General features: G+C 38.7%; 2 protein-coding genes across 6 annotated transcripts; both read right to left on the bottom strand.

Moving 5' to 3' along the window:
* Nucleotides 1-17: 17 nt before the first annotated feature.
* Nucleotides 18-7,457, bottom strand: ppp1r3ab (protein phosphatase 1, regulatory subunit 3Ab). The gene is made up of 4 exons (XM_058397118.1): nucleotides 6,353-7,457; nucleotides 6,085-6,131; nucleotides 5,917-6,005; nucleotides 18-4,829 (listed from the first exon to the last, which is right to left on the bottom strand). Exons 1-4 carry the CDS (start codon nucleotides 7,123-7,125, stop codon nucleotides 1,614-1,616), a joined length of 4,125 nt encoding a protein of 1,374 aa, XP_058253101.1. The 5' UTR covers nucleotides 7,126-7,457; the 3' UTR covers nucleotides 18-1,613.
* Nucleotides 7,458-10,876: 3,419 nt separating this feature from the next.
* On the bottom strand, nucleotides 10,877-20,354 carry ahcyl2a (adenosylhomocysteinase like 2a). Of its 5 annotated transcripts, XM_058396398.1 has the most exons (18): nucleotides 20,003-20,142; nucleotides 19,124-19,245; nucleotides 17,648-17,744; nucleotides 17,332-17,460; nucleotides 16,541-16,641; nucleotides 16,147-16,249; nucleotides 15,921-16,015; nucleotides 15,471-15,577; nucleotides 15,263-15,379; nucleotides 14,719-14,782; nucleotides 14,510-14,598; nucleotides 13,906-13,976; nucleotides 13,595-13,689; nucleotides 11,857-11,955; nucleotides 11,668-11,736; nucleotides 11,490-11,568; nucleotides 11,288-11,408; nucleotides 10,877-11,068 (listed from the first exon to the last, which is right to left on the bottom strand). In XM_058396398.1, exons 2-18 carry the CDS (start codon nucleotides 19,202-19,204, stop codon nucleotides 11,062-11,064), a joined length of 1,524 nt encoding a protein of 507 aa, XP_058252381.1. In that variant the 5' UTR covers nucleotides 19,205-19,245; nucleotides 20,003-20,142; the 3' UTR covers nucleotides 10,877-11,061. The 5 variants fall into 5 exon arrangements, with proteins under 5 accessions (XP_058252381.1, XP_058252378.1, XP_058252380.1 ...); XM_058396395.1 differs by lacking the exon at nucleotides 19,124-19,245 and having other exon boundaries at nucleotides 20,003-20,352; XM_058396397.1 differs by lacking the exons at nucleotides 10,877-11,068; nucleotides 19,124-19,245 and having other exon boundaries at nucleotides 11,284-11,408; nucleotides 20,003-20,352.
* Between the last annotated feature and the right edge of the window lie 217 nt (nucleotides 20,355-20,571).

Genomic DNA, 20,571 nt, shown 5'->3' on the forward strand with positions numbered 1-20,571 from the left:
CGCGCATGCACGTGTGAGCGGGGGCGCGCTTCGCTTTCTCTCTCTGTTCTAGGTTCTGTATATGTAGAAACCTGTTCTGCTCTATTAGCTTAACCACAGTCATATTTCACTTTCAAATTCTACCCAAAATTCATTCTAATTTCCTCAGCAGCCTTTAAAGCCTGAAAAACAGAATACAATGAGCACTGTTATTATTTCAGAGGAAAATGTTTAATATCCAGACAGTGAAGATCTGACCCCACAGTACACAAGAGTACTGTACACCATTAGCTGACATCATCCAAGCACTCTGTGATTTAGGTTTCATTAATTTTGTGGATGTGAAATGTTAAACTATAACATTTTATTGAGTTTATTAAAACTGTTCCCGTTTTTCATTCTGTTTATTAAGAATATCTGGGTCATTTGAAGGCTTCAGATCACAGGAAAATTTTTTTGCATGAGGCCCACAATGTCCATCTCCATGTTTTAATAATAGGTCAGCACAGGGAGAAGTGACGTGCCACACTATTACTGGACAGATTATTATTAACTTGGATATTGAAGGATCAGGAGTCATCATCTGCAGGATTCAAGTACTATACACAGAGACACAGGACAATATTTTCCGCAGCCTATATACCTGCCTCATATCAGATAAACAAGCCTTTAAACTTTGTGTTCGTTCCCTGAATTTATTAATCTGGTATTCACTAATTTCTATTAAATACATCAACGTTTGTGTTGATGCATGTTTATTAAATCTGCTCTGATAACAGCTCTACGACTCATAAAACATAATGGTCGTGCTGATAACACACATACGTACGTCTAGCCAATATACATCTCAACCATGTGTGTCATGCAGTTCATTTGCTAAATGGGAAGACTAAGTATAACATTTATTTAAATCATTGTTAATGGATGTCTTATTAAATTAAAGCACTGCTGAATTCTCCAATCCCACAAGGTGTTGATTCATTTCCTATACTAGCCGGTGTGATATGACTGTTGACTTTTTATTTAGGTTTATATTAATGCGCTCGTAATACATCATGGTTTCTAAAGTAACAGCTCAATTCACAAGGACTTGTAGGGTTAGCAAAGATATATGTGTCATGTGATTGACATGGCAAAGCATTTATTTATGGAAGGAGTCTCCAGTGCCACTGTTTTATAAAGGTCAGTTTTCTGCTATGGCACTTCAGGACATAAGAGACTAAGAAGACAGAAGAGATTGTGGTTCCAATTTCTTTGTTACGATGACCAGCTACAATATTTTTGTTTTAGACTATACATAAAGGAATAGTTGCTCACTGCAGTCAGTCACGTTGGCTGAACATGGTAAGAAAAGGTGCATGAAGGGAACTTGACTTGAATCACAGTGTGAAATTGTGGAAATGTAATAACTAAAGCATTATACTCAATGATGGTTGTAAGTAACACTGTCAGAAAACTTCATTCCCAATTAACAAACAAGCTACAAATACAAATCTGCTGTAATTTCCCACGTTGCCCTTTTGTGTCAATGAACTTTTGAGTCAACACACAATATAACTGAAAAAACAGATAATGGCCCACATTTGGAAAAATATAATTTACAAATCCATAATAGTCTTTTTTGTGTTGTTGGGTCAAGTGCTTTTTAAAGGTTCTCTCTGCACTTGAAAGTAGAGCCAATACAATGCAATCAGGTAGAGCCCAAAACATGCAATGAAGTCACAAACATAAGCGGTTATTAAAAAAACAACAAACAAAAAGGTGTACACAATCATTTTTGTCATATTTTCATAAGAGAAGAACTCTCTCCACCATAACAAATTCGAGTTGATGACTTCCTCCTCTTCATCAAATAGAGGTAGATCGTCTCTCTCCAGTTCTGTCTCATGCCCTGGTGTCAGATCATCCAGCAGAGCATTGGGCTGGTCCTCATCCATGTATTCTGCAATTGACGGCATGGGTGATGGTATCGTCCGTGTTCTAGTTATAGAGTGCCTCTTTCCCACGGGTATGGCGTCTTTGAGTCCTGTCTGCTGTGTGTTTCTCAGTCTGAGGAGATACAGCTCCATTTCATCATCCGTTAGAGATTCTGTGGAGGTGCTGTCGTCTATGTTCTCACTCTGCTCATTTAAACACTCCCTCTCCTGCTTCTCCAGCAATGTGCCCACCTTAACAATAACATCTTCTGCCACATGATGTTTGTCTATTTGTTGGCACGCGTCTTCCTCTTGGTCAACAAATTTTGAATCGTTTTCTACCTCTTCATCTCTGTCAGTGAGTGCTACATCAAGGTTTATTGTCAGAGCTTGCCTTGATGAATTAGTGCCACAGAAAATCTCTTCTTCTCCACCAACTGTGTGCCTTTCACTTACTGGTTCTTCAGATGTCTGTTCCAAACCTGTGTCTTGCTGCTTGTTTCCCACATCAAGGTGAATCTCTCTAATGAAAGAGTCTATAGTACGTATAGACGCGACTCTGTCGACCGTGTCCTGCTCCTCAGTCTGTGCCTGAAGATCCATTTCATCCTCCCATTCTGCTTCATTTCTTCTTGGCTCTGCATCCTTTTGTTTGTTATCCTTCTTTACCTCTTCTTCATCATCCTCTGTGTAATATGACCCATCTTTAAATTTGTCATTAGCCAATTCTACCTTCTCTTCACTTTCTTGTTCTTCGTTTTCTACTTCTTGTTTGTCTTGTTGCTGCTGCTGTTGTTGTTCTTCTTCTTCTACTTCTTCCTCTTCTAACTGCTTTTCTACTTCCTTTATTTCCTTTACTTCCTCTGACTGATTTTCTGGTAATTTCTGTTCTTCATTTTTACCAGGATTCTTTACTCTGATATTTTCTTTAACATCTTCTTCTACTCCTTCTCGTGGAGCATCCTCAGGATTGTCAGAATTACTTCTAATGTTAGACATTGCCATGTCTTGAACCAAATGTTCGTCAAGTTCACTAACCTCATCAGGAGAATTTAAAAGTGAAATTTGGTTTTCTTTATAGTCAGTGATTTGGCTGCCATCTACAGCTGCCTCTTCTGGACTCATTTGTAATATTTCTTTGGGAATAGTTTCAGTGTCATTTCCCATGATTCTGCAAATATCAACACCATCATTTCTTTCACTTGGATTTGATTCCATCTCAGATCCAATATGATGAGAACTTTCATCATTTTCACACACTTGGTTTGTTTCCTGGATCAGATTTTTGTCATCTGTAGTCTGGAGATGAGGAGCTCTAGCTCCAGTTATCTCTAAGCTTTGAGTTAAAAAAACAGTGGCTGGAATTTGGGTTTGGTTGGTCACTTGGGTGAGATCCTGAGAAGTAGATGAAGCATGACTTTGGATACTTTTAGGTGTGACATTTGATGAAATGTCAGAACTGAACAAAGTAGAGTCAGACATGGGAGTGTAGCTTTCATCTAGGCATCTGATGTAAGCATTCAAGGTTTGCTCTGATGTTTGGGCTCCCTGGTCCTGCATTTCATCGATCTCATTGAAAATTCGAGTTTCCAAAGATATCTGGGTGACTGATCTGTCCTCAGATTGTGCATTTTCAGAAGCTTTAGCTGGTGAAGGCTTGTCAGCTGTTATGTCTACTTCAGACTGTGTGGCTAAAGTTGCACAGTCTGTACAAGTCTGCTCTTGCTGTAAGGTGTGTAGTGAATGTCCACTATCACAAGGCTTGTTTAGTGAATATTCATCTGAACACTGGCTTTGTAAAAGGATCATTTCTGGTGTTTGTTCTGTCTGCTCAATAGTGGAATCTTCCCAAAAAACTGAATTCCGTGTATCTGATGAATGTTGTTTCCCTAAAGCCATAACTGCTTGTGCTGTTTCTGAAATATTAGCATCCGACAGATCGTCCGTGACATTTGGAATAGCATCGTGCTGAAAAGCAAGTTTTGTTTGCGCATTCGGAACAGATAAAGCATTGTCATTAGCGCTCTTTGTGTTATGTACATATTCTCCAAATGTTTCTTTGCAGGCCCCATGAGGATCATCATCGTTCCCGTGTTGTGCTGATATTTCTGGATTTGACCTTGTCTGTACACTTGGGTACGTGACTACTCTCAGTCTCCCATGGTCTAGTTTCCCAGCTGCCTCGTCAGCTTTGGATGTGCTGTTCTTAACTTTTCTTCTGTCATTTTCCATTCTCTCAAAAACTTGATGGTAAAGTGGAGCCACTATTGTCTCAAATGTGTAGTGATGACCAAATGACCGAGACTCTTGGTTATTCTCTAAGAGTGGACTGTCCATCTGATTTGTTTGGTGTACACCACTCTTTGTGTTTGTAGTACTCCCCATTTTTTCCATGGCAGATTTTTCAAAGCATTCCCATGCCTTTTCAACAGTTTTACCAATAGATTTGTCCACCATTTGGCACTTCAGTGAAGCAGCCTGGCTGGTCAGTGTCTCTTTACCCTGGCTGTTCTCCAACAGCTGTGAGTCTACTGCAGATTTATGACTGTGTACAGAGTCCAAGGCAGGTTGCATAGTCTGGGATTTGGAAGTTATTAATTCAGGGTGAATTACTGGAAAATGGTCTATTTCCTGTTTTTGAGTTTGTGTAGCAGGAACCTGGTTTCTTTCAACATCCTTGGAATCTTTAAGGGGTTTCTGTTCTTCAGTGTTTCTTGGCTCAGCCAGCAAAGAGGTGACATTTGTTTGTGGTGTTGACAGGTTTAAAGGTGCCTCATCTATTGCTGGAACAGGGACATCCACTTCATCAGTGTCCTTCTCTGTCTGTTGGAGGTCTTGTTCATCTCTTTGTGTAAAGTACTGCTGTATTTTTGCCATCCGAGTAGCTTTTCTTCTGTTTCTCCTGCTGCAGTTTCTGCTGTTTTCTTCCTCCTGCTAATATAGGAAATATATTAGCTTTTAAAAAATGGTTATTTTAGAAACATTTATATTTTTCTATATAGTGTGATCTCTGAGTGTGATCCTTCATCTAGAGTCATTCTAGAGCAGAGATCATCAACTAGATGCAAACACACTGAACTGAAAAAATAACCCAGCAGATAAACATTAAAGAAACTGCCATAGTTTAGCGACTCCATCTTTCTCAAGTCGACTTCTCTAGCAGAATATTATTATAATATATTATTAATATATATAATATTATTGTTGTGGCTTATCCAATGTTCACATGCATTTATGTAGTTCTTTTAGCTTAATACAAGAACTCCGAGGATTAGAGATATTAGGTCATCAAGTGAATTTTTTAAAATTAAACATAAAATTTTATTGACCCTCAATGTTCTGATTAGCAAAGTGATAAAGATGGCTTGTTTAAAAAAAAAATTCGAATGCCCAGTTGTCCTTGCTTCACATTCAACACAGAGTCCATGGCATTAATATGACCTGGTGACATGATGTACTATTACCAAACAAACCATAACCACTTAGATCAGCCATAAACAAATCGTTAATGGTTAGGAATTAAAACATATCTGTCGGGAGCAATTAGACACGTTATCCAGGCTTTTGTAGGCAAGGAATTGAATGTAACTGGGCCAGTTTAGTTGAACCCCACCACCCCACCCCTTTTTACTAGAGTTTAAACAGATGTCCTCAAAGACACCAGTCCAGATCAGTGTGTCTTTAGTTGTTTCTGAGCTTCTCATGTGTCTTGTTTGGGCGAATGGTACAGTTAATACTTGCCCAGGCTTAACCTCAGCGGTCACATGATATTCTCTCAGAAAAAGGTCAGCCCATGTGACGGTATGACAACACTCCCGTCTCTCATGGACTAGCGTTTGTAAAAGCTGCTGCATTCACTGTTTATTTTTGGTGCTCAGCCTACGCTGTGAATTAACATGGTGTTGCTTTTTGAAGGTGTTTTGAAAAGTGATGAGAAATGCTCATTAATCCGTACGGATCACAAGGGCATGCCGAGGCCAAGCGCATGAATATATACAAGAGTAAATATATCTAAACATACCTTCAGTTTCCTGTGCTCTTCCTGTGTTTTTTCCTCTTTAATGTCCACAGGTTCAGTAACAGCAGCTATTCCGCAATTAAGGATTATTTCTAGTAGGAAATATTACACCATCATGTTTCTATATGAGAAAGGGTTAAATGTCTGAAGCCGTCTGAAGGAAAATATTACCTGGAATTTCCTTGGCATTTGAGGTAGTGCTGGTTATAGAGGAATGTCTGGAAAAGGTGAGTGCTCAATTAAATAAGCTGTGAATAATTCATATCACGTAGCAGATCGTAGTACAAAATGCTTACTAAAGGTATACTAAAGATATTACTTACTTATATCACAATAAATGCAGATACTCTATAACGTCTTTTAGAAACAAACTGTAGGTAAGGGCTTCAATAATAAGATTAAATTGTTCATTTTTGTTACTAGGTTTTGACGTTCTCACCTGCTTGGTTTCAGACAGCTTTTCGGTAGAAGTTTCTCATTTTCATCTTGTTCTTTTGCCTTTTCATGACAAAACAAAACATAATTCTGTCCACTGTTGTTAGCCCAGAAAGTTCCAAAAGGTGTTTCATATCGAATGCAAAAGTCCACTCTTGCTCCTTGCTCCCCAAAAGGTGGCACCAGCGTTAGCTTGAAAGAGAAACAGTCCGTAATCCCTTGGCTTGACTCGGGCACGTATTCTGCCAGCAGGTCAAAATGGCTGCTCCAGCAATCCAAAGAAGTGCGGATGTAGACCAGCTTGTCGAAACACAAGTTCAGAACACGGACAGTCCCTTTAAGCATGGTCGTACCAGGGAGAAGCTCCAGACTCTCCAGTTCCACCTTCCGTTCTTGGACCCTATACAGCAGCTCCTCCAGCGTAACTGGAAGAGCAAAGTGAAGTTTCAGAAAGTACTCCTTCGCATTCCTAAGATCAACCTCCAATGGGTCTGTGGGATCACGCATGGACCTGGTATCAAACTGCTTCACCGAGACCAAACTCAAGCCAAAAGCATCCGCAAATGACACTCTCCGGGAGCTGGACGGTGGAGGCTGGGAGTCATCGTCGGAGCAAGACAGCGAGCTTCGGCGCCTTGGGATTGGTGATGATTTGGGTTTGATGCCCCCGACACCGAGCAGCTCATCGTCGCTGTCCCAGGGGCAAGGCTCTGGCAGGCCCAGCAGGTTGGAGCTGCCTGTGTGGAGCCCCTGCAGCTCTCCCTCCACCGGCTCCATCAGACTGCGTGGACGGCTGAGGCAGAATGAGACTTCCCTAACCGTCTGGCCAACAGATGATAAGCGACATGCTGGGACTGAACAGATGGAATCAAGTTACTTTTGACATTGCACCAAGAAGTCAACACTATAAATAGAGCTCAAAAAGGACTTCAGCTATGCAGCTAAGGCTCAGGGGAAATGCTGTACAATCTCCTAAACATATTGTTGACGGGGGTACCAGCGGCTGAAATGAGCTTGAAAGGCTTTATCTACAGCTATAGTGAATATGGTGCAGAGGAAACTGTTGTTCTTTACTGATGGAATTTGCCAGTTTTCAGAGGTGGTAAAAGTTTCCAGATCCTTTAGTCACATAACGTTGAATTTAATCGCCTAAATAAATATAAAAGTTCTAAAAATATAAAAGTTGCAGCTTCAAATTCTTCACTAAGGTTAAAGTAGAAATGTTTAGGTAGGGCACTTTCACATCAAGCTCTAAATTAATCAGTGTGGAAAAAAAATGGGAAATTATATTTACTTAAATAATAACTTAATTTTTACAAATGCTGTTCTGTAGCTGAAGAAATTAAAGGTAATGTCATGTTTTTATACTTATCTCAAACCGTTAGAATGTGAGTTTTGTAAGCCTGAAACTATTTTGCCTGAAAACATTTACTAATGAATTAAATCGAAGTAAAATATCGATGAGCTAGAGTCTGACTCAGACTTGAGCTAGTCTAGCCTGGTATTAGCAATGAAGTTGAAATATAATTTAAATAGAGCCAGTTAATGTTAGCAAATTAGTGACATTTGCCTCAACATGTTCTTTGGAGTTCATGGTTTTTAGGGCGGGGAATAGATGCCTCATTGTACACAAATCTGTGTAATACATTAAATAAAAGTCTAAATTTGAATCTAAATTTTATGAATGAAAAATCTTGGGAAATGTATTCAGAGTGTTCAAACTTAGTAAATCTCAATTAAAGAATAAATTCACTAATCTAAAACTTAAGTATAGCAATAAAGTACAAACACTCAAGAATTTTCCACTCCTGGATCCACGCTTGTTTTTTTCTCCTGGAATTTCATGGATGATGATTTGAAGCCCCTGTTAGGGATTTTCTTTGAAAACAAGTCTGGTTTTGTTTCTGGTACTGGTTCCTATACTGTCATAATTCCCTAATTCATGTGTTGTCTGTGATAGAATAGTGTTGGAGTTTACTAGCCATGGTCAGTACTTGGATTTAGCTTGAGCTCCTTTGACATGTGTCCAGTTACACGGGCGTTTCATCACCTTCTGACAGTGTACAAAAATATTCAATCTCAAAGCCCTATTCCCTGCCCATTTATAGAAACATTTAGACTGCACAGATCATGCACACTATTTCTCCTAGGAATCTACTCTTACAGACAGGACTGCAATCTTTTATAAAATTTATAAAAACCAGCACAAGTTATTCAATTCAATTTTACTTGTATGTGATTCCTTCACTGGAATATAAAAAATCAGAATAGAAATGTCAGATAATGATCAAGGAAGAACTCTAAGGTGAGGAAGAAACCTTGAGAGGAACCAGATACAAAAGGGAATCCATCCTCATCTGGGTGACACCAGGTTGTGTAACCAGGAGCTTCTGAGCACCTTATAAGTATGAGCATCAGTGTAATTTCTGAATCCATTATAGTTTTAACATAAAATCCTTCCTGCCCGAAGTGGTCAAATATTCAGTGATGGAGACCCGAGAGCAAGCAGCAGGTCAAAGCGACCTTCATGGTCTCCATGTGGCACTATCCACAGCAGTCCTACAAATCTCCAGGTTCACCATGAGGGTTCAGCCTCAACAGCAGCAGCAAGCGACACCCAAGTGATAAGACTTCAACAAGAAGCAGGGCATCAGGATGGATCAAGCAGGTCTGGAGATCAGAAGTGGTCAGGAACACAAGTATCTCAATTATTGTATCTAATAGTATTCTAAAGATCTACATACTGAAAAACACATGTGTACAACATAGTAGTCTGGCTGAAGAACTCCACTATTAGCTAAGATTTTACACATTCCTTTTATCTGAAGTATAAATTTGTAGTACATTTTTCACGCCTAATGACAAGGTTTAAACGTATGTCTAACAGGATGTACTTAAAATTCCTTCACTCCACATAATGAACATTAGCTATTTATTTCTTACTGGTCTATATACACACACTGCTGGAAGCTAAACCAGTCATACTCAGGTCAATGCACTTTTGACATCTGTAGAAAAGAAACTGACCACTTTCCACCACAGTGGCTTGACATTTTTAAAGCTGCTTCTCACCATCATGTTCCACAGGGTTTATATAGAAAATAATTTATAAAGAAAACCGTCACAACAAGGTGGTGCTTTGGGAGTGATGTATGCTCATGCCTGTTTAACTACATTTATTTTTTAGCTGGGGTTTTAAGGTTTATTTGGGGAAGCTGGAAATGAGGAACAGGTGACACCATTAACAAGATGGTGTGAATATTAACAAGAGCCAGAAACACTGGCCAGTGATGGTAAAAAAAAAAACAGCAATGTGGAGTATGGACAGCCACAAAGGTCAAATTCTGACATGTTGTTTTCATTCAGTTAGGATTTTGTTCACTATTGTATCACTATTGTATGTTTAACGTCTTCACACAAATTTAGGGCTGTATGGTCCAGAAAAATCTCATCTTGAAAATGGTGATCTGGCCTTTTCTTCCACTGAACCCTGGTGCTTCATCAGGCATGATAGATATCTCCTCTGAGCACTGCATGACAATTAACATGGTGAAACTTGGCTGGGAAATGGTTCATATAGTGAAGGGAAGATACAAAAAGGCTTTCTAATTTATAAAACCACATTTTTACTGGACTGGACTGGTCTGTGGTGTGTTTGTACTGAGAGCATTGTGAAAAATGTCAGATTTTCACAACTTAAGGCCTGGTCACACTACAAGACTTTAACCGTCGGCAGATTGCTTTGTTGTTCAGACTACATGACTTCACTGTATGTCTTTTTGTCCTTGTGGTGTTCACACTACGCGACGCTTCGTAAATGATCCACAAGACGGGGTCTCACACCACACCATCTGACAACAACTCGTCACTCAACGCCTCAAGGCCGTCCCCAAACCACGTTTTGTCACAAAAACACACGCGACAGGTGGATCCGGAAATGACGCGAGACTTTCGGTAGAGGTTTGTTTTGAAAATGGATGTCGGCAGGAGTCTCGCTCTAAATAAATGTTAATTTATTAAAATAAATGTTGTGTCCACACTAATTTTGAAGCCATGTTGCTGCTGCTGCTGCTTTTCTTCCGGTGACCTCACCTCTGTTGACTTGCTCTCTCATTGGCTGGAGGTCGTAGCTACAATTGACACCACGTGATGTGGAGTCGGCCGACCGTCCCAGATATTTAACATGTCAGATATCTGGATTTTGTCTGCGACGCGTCAGTGAGCCTCTTTGATGCATCATTGAGTAGATCACACATAAAGATGATCACCCGCTGATTTTCCCACGATCACTGACCGATCTGTCGGCCAGCTCGTTAATTTGCAAATCGGGCTTAAAATCCTGTAGTGTGAACTAGGCTTTACATGGCTAAAAATGTATGGAACTGATCTGCTGTTTTGTTCTGGCTGCAAGCAAACCTGAGAAGACAAGCCCCGCCCCCAAACGAGCCCAGACATGGTCATGGTTGTGGACTCAAGTACTAAATCACTCGAGTGTTAGAAAGAAAAACACTACACACATCAGCACTATTGAACATTCATTTATAGGAGGAGTTACAACTGATTACCACATGGAGTGATTTCATTATATTTATTTTCAACCATATGCAAAAGAATAGATCAGTTCCAGTCTGGTACTGGAGGTTCTAACAAAATGAATTATCCTCTTGTGTCCATTCTGGGTCTCTGGTGGTGTGTGCTGACCCTCTCTACAGCTTAGTACCTGCAAAAAAAACACAACTTAGCATCAGAGAATGATGACAGAAATGCACAATATACTGAATTTTAACACACTCTGTCATGTGTTCAAGTCTGAAGGATCTGCAGCCAGACCCTGGAGCACTGCAGATAATATTAGACACGTCTGATCTAAAATATAAATGTGGAAGAAGATATATTATTTAAAAAATAGACCATTTGTATTGTGTCATTTAATTCCTACCTGTAATCGCTCGGCTTAAAGGGTCCGTTCTTGTTCACACCTATGTACCTGGCCTGCTCCTCTGTGAGCTCAGTGAGATGTGTATCAAAGTTCTGGAGGTGCAGAAGTGCTGCGTACTCATCTGAAAATGCAGAGCAAGTCACAGAGATCTTTTAAACAGTAAAACAGAATTAAGGATGTGATTGTTAACTACATGTCTTACCCATTTTCTTAGGAAATGAGTAAATGTCTTGTTTGTAATGTCCCTCGGGTGCATTGAACAGCTCAATCAATGCCAAAACCTAAGAAGATACCAAATAATTGATGTTAATTCTTCCTGAATCTTCTCAACATAAGGAACAAGACATTTAGGGAGCAACATTCTTAAGCTGCACACACACCTGAGTAGTTTCTGTAATGGACAGCACAAAAACAGGCACAGCAGAGCAGCTCAGGTTCACCAGCCGACCCTTGAGTCAGATATAATCATAAAGACCAACATTTTCTTTCAGTCACTTGTTCGTTTCTTTGACAGTTCGAGTCTCATTAGTAGCCGTTCTGTGTATTTGTTGATAAAGCTGTACTCTCACCTCTGCTAGTAATACTATGCTTTTGCCTTCTGGCCAGATGATGTGATCTACATGTGGTCTTACATGCTGCCATTTCAGCTCTGGTGTCATCAAACTGGCCTGAGAACAGAGCTCACATTCAATCAGGCAATCAAGCAGCGATGATCATACCTGAGATTTGTGCTGATGTTGAAGCTGAAGGTTTAAAGCAACCAAAAATAATGGGTTTTTGACTGAAATTCAGTTCAGTACATGTTGGCATCTTAAATCAATAAAAAAAAATTTAAAACCAAATTTATTGGAAGTTGCTTTCTTTACAGTGCAAAATGACATCTTAGCAAGTTAGAATCTCTCAAATATAAACAAAATAATCTTGTATTTCCTAAAAGATGAAAAGAAATCAAGAAAGCTTTATATTTTCCTGTTGTTTTGGCAAATTAAGCATTCATTTCTGAAAAGAAGCTAAATTATCAGCAGAATAAGAAATTGTAAAATATAAACAATAAAATATATCTAGGCTTTAGAAGCCTCATAATTTTATAATAAGAAATAAAAAATAATAGAAAAAATATTTATTAGATTAGATTCAAGATATCATTTGCTAAGATGGTAATGAAATTTTTTGTAGTATAAAAATTGATTTCATGAAAAATAAATAAATCATGTCTGATTTTTTTCACCTTTAATGTGATTTGGATTTTATCTCGCTTTTCCTTCTAAAATGCTCCAGATCGATCCAATAGTGCGGTGTTCCTCTGAACACAGCCATCTTTAAGTGATTCCACAGCCTTCTGACAGGATTTAGATCTGAGCTCTGATTGGACCGTTCCTCCAGAATCGATCTTCTTCTTTTCCTTTGTTGATATGGAGTTGTTCTTCGAGTCATTCCCATGCTGGAAGGTGAAATTTTTCATCATCTTCAGCTGTCTAACAGAAACTTACGGGTTTGTAGTGAAGTAGATTGATATTTAGAGCGGTCAATATTCCTGCAGCTCCTTTAATATTGCTCTAGCTTTGGGCAGCCTTTCTCTTGGAGGTTTTCTTCTTTCTACTTTAATTTTGGAAAGACATCCTATTTTTGGTGACATCAGTGTAGTGCATTATTTATCCAGATGTTGATGATGGCCTTAATGGTATTCCATGGTACCTCCAATATTCCGAGTCATGGAGTCAGAGCAAACCAGGAAGATGTCCAGTTAATCCTACAGAAACAGCCGATCTTTATTTGGGGTTAATCAGGATCACTTTATTGAAGAGAAATGAACTGAAATGTGATTGGTTTATTCTGAGCACACTCACACCCTCACACTTCTTTCTGCTGAAAGGTTTCTGCTGATTGCTTTATTACATTAATGGTGGAAAAAGATCAGACAGGATTTATCTTGGCTTCATTTTTTTCCCTTCACAAAACCCTACAAATTTAACAGGGGGTGTGTAGACTTCTTTATGTCCACTGTAGGTAGATTTTTTTAGCCTGGGTGTCTACCTGCAAAGATCAGACTGAATGATGAGCTCCAATGATGAGATTAACAACTGCAGCAGGAAATGCAGTTATTGTACATGTGTCATTTCCTCTCACAGTGTCAGTCACCATATAAGACCATGTGAAGGGTTTTCAAATCGGTCACGTATATATTAAGGGCAGGAAAGGGCAAAACAGATGCTCTGGTAGGACGTGGCAGGGAGGATGTGGCATTTCTTGCTGAGATCACACAACATGTCATGTGCACAAGTGTGTAAGCTCCGCCCCTTTCCTTACCACATCAATCTCTGTATGGGAGTGGCCCATGTTACACACAATGCAGCCATTCTTCATCTGATCCATGAGCTCACGTGTAACGACATTTCTGTTTCCTGGACACACAAACATCACAATACACCTGGGGCTTAGACAAGCTTCAATTCAATTCCATTTTATTTGTATAGCACTTTTAACAATGGGCATTGTCTCAAAGCAGCTTTACACAACATAAGAAACATAGTACAAAAGTTCAAGATTAATATTAGACTTATTAGATATTCAATATTAGATATTTACTATGTAAAAAATACAGTATGACAGAAAGTTACCAGTGCAGGTGATAACGACGTCCACCAATCTGATGACCTCGTTCAGTCTGACCAGTTGAAAACCATCCATGCTGTGTAAGAAAAGCAGGGGCAGGATTAGGATGGATATGTACAATTAACTCCAGAATTATTAGCACCCTTGAAATGAATGAGCTAAAGAAAATACAGTTCAAACAAAAAAGCAAACAAACTGTACTCTTTATAATAAAAAAGTATCCAGAAGTAAAACTGAACATCACTGATTATCACTGATCATCCTGAGGAAAATCCTGTTCTTTATTCTTATAGAGACCCTATTGGAGATACTTTTTATTTGAATCTCGTATGTCAGGCTTTTTCAGTCCTACACACCCCTCAGACAATATCTTTTTTGTTGAAACCAACCACACCGAGGGTATTAAGCTTGGATGCAGGAAGTGGACCTCAGGCATGGAAGCTGCCTTAGTAAAATATATATATTTACTTAACATTATATTTATTAATATTTTAATTGCTGCTCTGTTTCATGAAGGGTGCTAAACATTTGGAGGTTAAGGATGACATGCAGAAGAGCAGCTACTCATGAGGTGACTCAAGTCTGAGGATATGAGTTGTTGTGTATTACCAGGCCTGTAGAGCACACACGGGGTCAATCTCTGTCACATATACAACTGCTTTCATCCCTTTCAGAGCAGCACAGCAGCCTTTTCCCACCTACACACATACACACACACACACACACACACACACATGCACAGAAAATGAGTGTAGAAGAAAAAAATGTTCATTATTTAATTTCGGATATGGAATGAAATGCCCCTGTGGATATTTTACCTCTCCATATCCACAGATGACCACCTGCTTCCCACCGAAAGGAAGAGCAGTGGTCCTCTTCAAACTGAGAAAAGTACAGAGGAATATAGACGTTTACATTTTCAGCATTTGGTAGACATCTTTATCCAGAACAACTTACACTTTTGTCTCATTTTTTATAGGATTGAGCAGGTGAGGGTTAAGGGCCTTGCTCAGGGGCCCAGCAGTGGCAGCTTGGTGGACCTGGGATTCAAACTCACAACCTTCTGATCAGTATGCCCACACCTGGACCACTCATCCACCTCTACCCTCACCACTAGAGTTAATCAACTGAAATGTTAGATAATGTTATACATATGAAATGCGTGTGAAGTAGGAGAGAGCATGGAAGACAGAATTAATAAAAAACTGCAATCTGCATAATTTCCAGTGTGAATTTCATGCTCTGATCTCACATAAGTTTCAACTGAATAATAATAATAATAATAATAATAATAATAGTAAAAGTTCTCTCCGCAGTGCAGGGACTCTTCAGGACTGGGAATGATTTCCACTCGGATCTTACCCATGCAGGATCGATTCCTTGCAGCAATAAAAGTCATCAAACTTTTGCTTTATCACTGACTCGTTCACGTTAATTGCCGGGCAAAGAAGCTTTCCGGTTTTATACAGTTCATATAATCTGAAAGAGAAAAAAAAAAACAATTCCTTGAAAAGTAGACCTCAGTGAAGCTCCTTCAGATGTTTGAGATGCAGAAGTGTGTAGAAGATACCGGTGAACACCAGTGACACTTTCTTCAACTATCCCCTTGATGCTGTGAAAGAGCTGCGGGGATTTCTTATAGATCCAGTGTGTCATATCTCCTCCATCATCAAGAATCTGATTAAAAATAACAGGTCTTCCTGAGAGAAGTCTTTAACTTCACCTTGTGTCAAGATTATCACTGAATAAAAAGCGATAGAAAGTTTGAGTATTTAACTAGCCTTTATTCTCTGGTCAATTTTCACTAGTACATTATTTTTACATCATTTTAATTATTGTATATTTATATTATGTACTTATTGTGTAATTATAATTATTTTATGGTATAATATTTTTCAGATTCAGAAAGGGGGATGTATACTTATGAACTCAGCTGTATATATACTATATATTGGTGATATACTGGAACTCTTTTGAAAATTATTATAATTAAAAATATTATACTGAAGAATAAAGTTACCATGTTTGGCTCCCAGCCTTCTACATTCACACAGCTGTCTATACACCAGAAGTAATCATCCTCAGACTCCATTTTCCATGCAAACACAGGAATACCTGCCAAACACACACACACACACACACACACACACACGTACAGTCTGGTATTTGGTAGGATGTCAAGATGAGGGTTTTCGGATAAGATTATCTGCTTATTGAAGGGACTGTTTGAGTGATCGGATCCTCACCAGCTTCTGCAAGAGCTGCAGCCACTTTATTCTGGATGGAGTAGATATTACAGGAAGCCCATCGACACTCAGCACCCAGCGCAGACAACGTCTCTATCAGGACCTGGGGAATGACCGGATATTACTACTGAGAATATTTCTACTGGAAATCTAGAACATTTATTTCGATTTAATTTTATTGCATTTGGCAGATTTCCTTTCCCAGAGCGACAAACCATCTCCATCAATTAATACATCAATACTAGTACACTGGGTCAAAGAGTAAGGATGCCATGAGTCTAAAACTCTATTAGGAGGAAATATAACACACAGTCAAATGTTTAAAATATATTTGAAAAGAGAATCAGCGGTCATAACTGACCACTTGGGGATAAGTATCTGAACAAACACTCACAGCCATGTGTACTGTAATATGGACACATCCCACTATTTTAGCCCCGGCTAGTGGCTTCTCTCCCTGTCCTGCCTTTCGCAGCATCATCAGCGCTGGCATGTCTACCAAAGTGAACATAAGAATCAGTATTATTTATCAGCACATCCTCATAGATAGACACTCCAAAATAGCTGGGCTCAAAATGACCCGATCTGGGTCAATAAAATAACCAAGAGGATTACCCCAGCATGGGCTTTTTTAACCTCTGTGAGGTAGAGATGGAAGTGACCACTGACCAGGATGATGGGAGTAAACTCGTGGGTCAGAATCAGGACATCCCCCTACTATAGACCCTGAGGTTATTATAATTGCTGTGTATGTAATGTGAGGAGCACAATAAAGCTTCAAGGTGTGCTTTTACCTGTACAAAAAACACTATAGGGTCAAACGATAATAACTAAAACAGAACTCATTCATGGCAGTGAGACTGAGTCCAGTGATGGCTCTTTGGCTATCAAGCCATGTTAAAAAGGTCAGAAATAATTTCATTACAGAAATACCAAATTGAAAGGTGTGTCTAAATTATAAATTAAGTTAAATCTCATCAAAAGCTGATTTTCTGGTTGCCAGACAGTGGACAATTCCAGAAAATTCCAAAAACCCAGAATGCCAAGTTTCCATTATCATACTGGTTTGGATCATATCAACCCAACTATCTAAACCGTGCAATCACAATGAGCCCAGCATTTCTTCGAGCATACATCACATGAGCATTTAGCATTACTATGTATTTTTCTTGAACAACACAGTACCTTGCTCTGCTATTTCTATTTCCCTGCGGCCGAACGAAGCCTGACCGATGTCCTTAACACAGAAGTCCTTACTTCCTTTAGAGTTCATCTGCTCTTTGTCTCGAGGAGACGTCTCATCTTCAGAGCTTGCTGGAGGTCGAAAGGGAAATGAGAGGATTAACACGAGAATCTGAAGATTTCCCAGAATGAAATGTTGCTTATTGAATTCCACAGACTAGAAGAGAAGAGAACTGACCCTAGTTAAGGACTTTTATATTAATCGTGTGGATTGTGTGGAAATAAAATGTTTGAAAATGTAACCGCTTTTGTTCAGTACCTGAGCTCTGGCCATCAGCAGAGGTCAGTGGGTTGGATCTCGAGCAGCTGCCCATCTTAGTGAGTCTCTTGTTAAACCGCTGAGGTGGATCTGGGACCTGGTTTGGTTTAGTGAGAAAACAGATATGTGTTGAGGTGCAGGCATTTTGCTGTTCTGTATTTGTTCTGATATGTTTAAAGAACTAAATTAAATATCATTTTACATTTATATTTATAACAACAACAACAACAACAATAAGAAGAAGAATGTTTCTTATATTTGTTATGATCCACTTTAAGATGATTAGGTGCATTTAATAATGTCAGTTTTATTTATTTATTTATTTTTTTAAATAAAAGTATACATTATAAATTTGTTCTAAAATGCTTGAGATGCTAAAATTAAATGTCTTTTTGTACAGTATATAAAAAGCAGGGTTTATTCCCCTCAAATATAAAAAGCGTCTTTAATGGGATCTACAGGTTCATTTTTATTTTAATTTAAGTTGGTAAATATTAAGTATTTATACAGTAATATACTTTCAGAGATGAAATTGAAGCCCAATTAATTTTTTTTTTTTTTTTGGTATTTAATAATAATTTTTTTTTTTTAATAATAGGAAGTAGCTCATGTTGAGAGTATTATATCATTTGCATAAATCTATATTTTAATTGTGCCATATGCTTGAGGGTATTAAAGTTTTCTATTTTTTTTATTTAGAAATCATCTTTTTTTGTTTATAAGTATCTTTCTTATTTGGACAACATTTTTTATGTGTTTTATGTAGAGACATTATGAAGTTATGAAGGTAGTTTAAAAATTCAAATAAAATAGAAATAATTGGTTTCTTGTTCTTGTGTATACAGTAAAGATAAGGTGGTGTTTGGTGTAGTGTCCTGCAGGTTTCACCCTGAACCTTGGTGTGTACACGTAACAGTGGACAGTGTGTTCTGTCCTGCAGCATGTTACTGTACAGTTCACAAACCAGTTTCAGATGAAATACGATCCTGCGCTGAATAAAATCCTACAGAACGCACAGTTACACCTACCATCACCTTCTCTTTCTCCACAGATTTTGTAGTCTATATCCAGAGACTCTAAAATGCTACCTGAGGGCTTTTTTAACATAACAGTGCACCACTGCAGCACTTCTCTATCGTTCCTGATATGTCATGAAAAAGAGGACTTTCATCTCGGTAACCTTGACTTCCTTGCCCTTTTTTTACAGGTCAGCTGAAATGTTGACCTCAGTGGAATATGGCTTATGGAAGAAGACTTTCAGACAGAACACCATGACTGTCACAGGCCCATGCTAGGACAAGCTTAGATGTTAGATGATTACAAAACAACAACCTGCGCAATGATCAGCCTGAAATATTTATCTGAGAACAAGTCTACTTTTTTGTGGAGCACAAAATAAATCATGTTTTTCCTTTCATTCCTTAATAAATCACTATTTAACCTTTCTGAATTATACAGATAATGAAATAGCCTTACGTCTTTTTTGTCAGAAAGTGGTAGCTTCTGTCCGGATATGAATTCAAATACCTTGACCGCTACTCCTGTGCCCTTGAGCATGGTCCCTCACCCCTCATCATGCTGTATATGTCTTCTGGTGTCTGGATTTTCAAATTCCAATTTTATTGGACACATACGCAATCATACACAGTACTACATGTGGAATGAAATGCTTTTGTATGACTCTGTGTTCAAAGAATAATAATCCAATAAAGAGAATCAAAAAGGTGGGGACACAGAGTGGCCTTTTTTTAAAAATACAATAGAATAAAATAGAATAAGACAAAAAGATCAAATAAAATAAGGTACGATTAAATTAGCTGTGCAAAATAGAGTAATGGCAAATGAAATTAAAGTGGACTGACCACTGGAAGACAGATATATATATATATGAAGCAGCATATGAGAATGATAAAGTGACTGATGAAATGCTGCGATATGAATAGAGATGGATTGTTATAAATAAAGTGCATATGTGTAATTGTGTGCCTTTTTGACTGCACCCTGGTCCACATGCTCGACATCTCTGAACTCATATTTACATTTCTGCCATTTAGCAGACGTCCTTATTAAAGCGACATACAAGAGTGCTTTAAAGTCTCTATCAGTGAATACATCAAGACTGCTTCAGGAGGTCACACACTTCATACCATCAGCCTAAAACTAAGTGGGAGGAATTTATTACTTTCATTTATTTATTTATTTTTATTTATTCAACTCTACACTGTAAGTGCTGAGAAACACTTTCTACAAAGAATCATTGTGAAATAATTCTTAAACCAATTTTAGACTACTTTCACACCAATCTCTCTAAACAGTCCCTAAGATTCTTTCCAGTTTATCTCATCATCAACTCACTCGGTCTGCACTGGGATCCTCACGGACGGTCCTGTCACCGGAAGGAGATGGTCCTTCAGCACCGTGCGAGTTCACCGAGCCCCGAGCCTTCGCTGCCTCCAGCATCCGCAACAACAGAGCAATGACCGAAGGTACGGAAGCTGACTCGCCTTCAGCAGTCCTCTGATTAGCAGTGGACTCTGTATAGACATCCCTGACCTCTGCTCCGTTATTGAGTGTGATCAGTGGAGCAGATGTTCCAACATGTGAGCTGTTCTCAGGCATGATGTCTTCTTTACTGTCTTCAGACATGATTGAGTTGCTAAATGAACACTGCTGCACTGTCTTGCTACTCTGTAGGACTATGGGATGTACACAAACACTACCTTCATGACAAATAAATAAAGGGAAAATATGGGGCATGTGGGTAAGTAAAGGTAGAGGGTAAATCTATCGTCCTGTCTGGTGGCTGTGTGGTGCGTTTACAGTAAATATGAACAGTTCTGTTGTGTGTGCTGAGATAATGGAGATGCTTTTTATTTTAAGCAGAGATGAATGATGTGGCTAAATGATGAGGTGAAAAAAACCTG

Source organism: Hemibagrus wyckioides, linkage group LG08 (genome assembly GCF_019097595.1).
Source record: "Hemibagrus wyckioides isolate EC202008001 linkage group LG08, SWU_Hwy_1.0, whole genome shotgun sequence".
NCBI classification, from domain to species: domain Eukaryota; kingdom Metazoa; phylum Chordata; class Actinopteri; order Siluriformes; family Bagridae; genus Hemibagrus; species Hemibagrus wyckioides.